The sequence below is a fragment of the Equus quagga genome, chromosome 8 (assembly GCF_021613505.1).
Source record: "Equus quagga isolate Etosha38 chromosome 8, UCLA_HA_Equagga_1.0, whole genome shotgun sequence".
Classification (NCBI taxonomy): Eukaryota; Metazoa; Chordata; class Mammalia; order Perissodactyla; family Equidae; genus Equus; species Equus quagga.
The window spans coordinates 114,364,663-114,368,991 of record NC_060274.1 but is presented as its reverse complement, the minus strand read 5'-3'; the positions used below and the strand labels follow the sequence as shown (position 1 = coordinate 114,368,991).

The 4,329-nt window shown below is 50.1% G+C and overlaps 1 protein-coding gene across 1 annotated transcript in view; it reads left to right on the top strand.

The window, feature by feature from the left end:
* Positions 1–1,707: 1,707 nt before the first annotated feature.
* The window catches only part of FAM180A (family with sequence similarity 180 member A), a 14,273-nt gene continuing 11,651 nt past the window's right edge, over positions 1,708–4,329 (top strand). The window contains exon 1 of the mRNA XM_046669710.1: positions 1,708–2,056. Coding sequence (XP_046525666.1) covers positions 1,981–2,056 — 76 coding nt within the window. The 5' untranslated portion in view covers positions 1,708–1,980. The remainder of the gene's footprint in view (positions 2,057–4,329) is intronic.

Below are 4,329 nucleotides of genomic sequence, written 5' to 3'. Positions count from 1 at the left end.
GACTCACATTATCTTTTTTTTTTTTTTTTTTGGCACCTGAGCTAACATCTGTTGCCAATCTTTTTTTTTTTCCCCTCTCTCTTTTCTTCTTCTCCCTGAAGCCTCCCAGTACATAGTTGTATATTCTGGTTGTACTGTGTGGGACGCCACCTCAGCATGGCTTGATGAGCTGTGCCATGTCCGCATCCAGGATCGGAACCAGCCAAACCCCGGGCCTCCGAAGCAGAGAGCGCAAACTCAACCACTCGGCCCGGGGCCGGCCGCTCACCTTGTTTCTACTGGAGAGTGCTGTTCTATACTGACCCCATAGCTTGTTGCCAGCATTAAATCAATCAGTACATAGAGAGAACACAGCATGGAGCCTGGAACAAATTCAGCACCCAATAGCAATTATTAATATTACTAAGGCCAGTGGTTTTCAAATTCTATAGTCAAGTCATTTTTCAAGCAACTTCTTATAACAGCTAAAAGAGCAGTTCTGATGGCAGCAGAGGTCTTCTCTCCAGTGGCCCATTCATCCTGGGCACCACCTCCACAGGTTGGAAACCCACCGGCTTAAATCACCTTTAAATATCCTTCAAGCTTTAGCATTACCCATCTGTAATTTCAGAGACTGTGAGGACACAGTATTGGACAAAATCCAAGTGTCTATGGCAATACTTTAAAAATGATCATGGGGCCGGTCCGGTGGCGCAGCGGTTAAGTTTGCACATTCCGCTTCTCAGCGGCCCGGGGCTCACCGGTTCTGATCCCGGGTGCGGACATGGCACCGCTTGGCAAGCCATGCTGTGGCAGGCACCCCACATATAAAGTAGAGGAAGATGGGCACAGATGTTAGCTCAGGGCCAGTCTTCCTCAGCAAAAAGCGGAGGATTGGCAGCAGTTAGCTCAGGGCTAATCTTCCTCAAAAAAAAAGAAAAAGGATCATGGATCTTAAACGTTCTCACCACAAAAAAGAAGTGATAATTATGAGCCATGATGGAGGTGTTAGCTAATGCTACAGCAATCATATTGCAACATATAAGTGTATCAAATCAACACACTGTACACCTTAAATTTATACACTGTTACATGTCAATTATATCTCAATAAAAATTAATTAATTAAATACCCCCCAAAAATGATCACGGAAAAACACTACCATTTTGCTTGGGAGAATCAAAGAGGTTTGGTCCCAGGTCTAGCCCAGAAACTGAGATATTGTGAATGTGAATAGGGGAGGGTCACCTACGGCCCCTGGATCATTAGCTGCTCGTCCAGCACCTACACACCACGCACCTCTCTACTTCTGCCCCTTGCAACCTGCCGACACCCCACCCGCCCAGAGCCTGGGGACACTCTCGGAGCTGGCTCTAGACACCAACACCGCGAGGTCTAGCTCCAGGGAAGGGTGACAAGTGACACTGAGCCCAGACATCACAATGACTGTGCTGTCCTGAAGGCAACTCTGGGCTCAGTCCGCCCGGCGTCTGCCAGGCAGGCATCCCAGCTCTTCCTGCAGCCCTCGCCCCTGGCTCTGGTGTGAATGTGTGGACGGGGACAGCAGCCAACTTTTCGCCGGGCTCTCTAACAAGTTCTGCGAGTCTGTTTGTTAAAGAAAAATTCCAGTGGGTGCATCCAACACATGGAACTCAAGTACAGAAATTATATTTATCCGCCCCACTGCCAAGGAGATCACATGCGCCGTGAGTCACTCCAGATGTGCTCAAAAACAGAGTCTGTCTGTGCAAGCCCAGTGCCCCAATCCCGGAGAGAGTCGGATTAACAGAGGTCCCAATTTCTGCCCCAACCCCCCACCCCGCTCAGGAGGCAGCCTCTGCCTCCACCCTTCAGAGGCGGGAGAGGGCATCTCTGCACTTCTGAAAGGGAAGGGTGGTAAGAACTATATCGCCACACTGGGACGACCAGTACGGCCATACCTGTAGCTCCTGGGGTCCCACTGGGTTTGAGGGGTGACTTTTCACCTTTTTGGAGGAAAAGATGTGTTGGAAGACATTGCTGCTTCTGCTGTTGTGTTACGATGCTCAGGCTACCGTGTCCCACAGGTGGAGCAGGGGTGAGTTGCTTTTTATTTGTTTGTTTGATGCTCATTATTCTTTCTCAAATACTATTAGGAATTTGGCGGGGGAGCAGGGGGAGGAGTGGAGGAGGAGGAAGGAAATTAGAAGGCCCACGCTCTCCTTTTATCTCCTCTCTGCCAATTGCTTTATGCTTCTTGACATGTTAGAAGGTGTTAGAAGGTGATGGGGAAAATGACAGTGAAAAGAATCAAAGGGGACTGCTGAGGGGACTTGGTGGAGGGAGAGACGCCAAGGGCATCCCTTCTGACCTGCCCGAGCCAAGTCTTCTTTGCTTCACTAAATGTGGCCAGACCCCCTCGAGGTCCCCCCTGAGGCCGCTGCAGCTGGGCCAGGCATGGGGAGAGCAGGTGCCCAGGTCTGATGCTAACAGGATGGGACTGGGGGTGTTGGGATGCAAAAGGGTGCCACCTGGGGAAACCCGACAAGAGGCTCTGGGCCTGCGCTGCTCATTATGAGGTCTCCACGCTGCTTCTCGACCAGAAGGGGACACATCTTTGCAGCTGGGTAGATCTGGCGCAGAGGCAGGAGAGGAAGAGTAACCCTCCAGCATCCATGTGTCTGCCCGCCTGCTCCTCCCGCCGGCCCACCGGTCCACCTCAGAAAGGATGGGCCAGCAAGATCTTTTCCCTCACGACCTGCTTCCTTTCCCTTGGGATGTGGTTTCTCAGAGCCGGCACGGCATCTTTTCTCTGTGCCCCAGGACTGGCTCCAGGTAGCCCACACTGGCAGCACCTCCGGCCAATTAGAGTGTATCACTGTTACACAGTGAGGGATCAATAGTGCCGACCACAACCTCCCCATCTGATCTGAAATCTTTCCTCTGCCTAAAGTCGTCTGAGGTCTCTCTCCCGGAAAGAACTGGAAAAAGAATTCAGGCTCATAGGTGTTTCTAGAGATCCAAAATAGGCTGGCATGGCAGCAGGCGGACGAGCCTCCTGGATCTCAAGGAGACATTCAGGGAAGGAGGGAGCGGTCAGTGTGGGAACAGAGCAGTGGATGGATCCGAAATGGGGGAGGGAGGGCAACAAAAGCCACAGCACTTGTTGGGGTTTTTATGCTCTCATTTGCAAGCCTGAGATTAGGGACTTGCCAGTTCTCTGAGCTGAGCTGTGAAATGATTGTTGCGCAGAGACTAATAATTAAAGCAGCATTTTCCTTTTTTCTGATAACATTACACCCTTCCCTCCCTGCTCATCACATGCACAAACTTGGAAGCAGAGAGCAAAGAAACCGTGGCATTGTGTTCTGCCACTTACCCCTGTGTGACGCTGGAAATTTCCTTAATGTGCCCATTAAAAAAAGATGATGATATCCCCTCTTTCCAATGCACAGGCTGTTAGAAAACCAAATGAGGTGATTTGATTTGTAACAAGGCTTGTAAATACGATAGCTACATCATGAGCTACCCTGTAAGGAACTCAAAATTTAAGTCTGCCTCTAATTGGCTGTGTGATCACTGGCAAGTCTCTTAACCTCTCTGAGCTTTAGTTCACAAAGGTAACATTAATAATAACAAAACTTACCCTTACTGTGTTGTTCTGAGGGTCATAATCAAAAATGTAAATAAAATGCTTTGTAAATGATGAAAAACTATATAAACGTTAGCTATTACCTACCACTCAAACAAGTGAAAGAGATTCATTAAAGAAAGTTTGAGGTTCTCAACACGCGGTTTGATGGCAACATTCCGGGAGTACCTGCTCTGGCCCCACCCCTCCTCACTGGGGAAGGTCTGCCCCCGAGTAATAGTGACAGTCTCTAGAATGACAGGGAGGCACCACGCGAAACAGAGACCAAGAGGAGGCAGCTGGTGAAGTTGCCACCTTAGCGGTGCATGGCAGCGTCAGAGTCAACAAACGACAGGAAGCGCCTCCAGCCATCATCAAAAGTCTTCCACGTAAGAGTTTTCTTCATTTTTAACATTTTTTTCTAATTATAGAAGGAAGACACGATTGCCATATTTTTAAGACGGAATGGAAGCCACACCCAAATAAAAAACAATTTTCCAAACGTACTTCCTGTTCCTTTCACCTTGACGCTGACCCCAACCCCAACTCCAGGCCTAAGTTAGAGGAATGCCTTTTGGAAACAGCGTGAGGGCGACCTCTCTCTACAACATCCTCGCCCTCCACCCACCGCACCCCGAAGCCCCCTAACCCCCTCACCGCCATCCCAGCTACCGCCCTCACCACCCCCACCCCCGGCCCCCCTCCCCCACCCCCTCCCCACCCTCCTCCACCCCCTCACT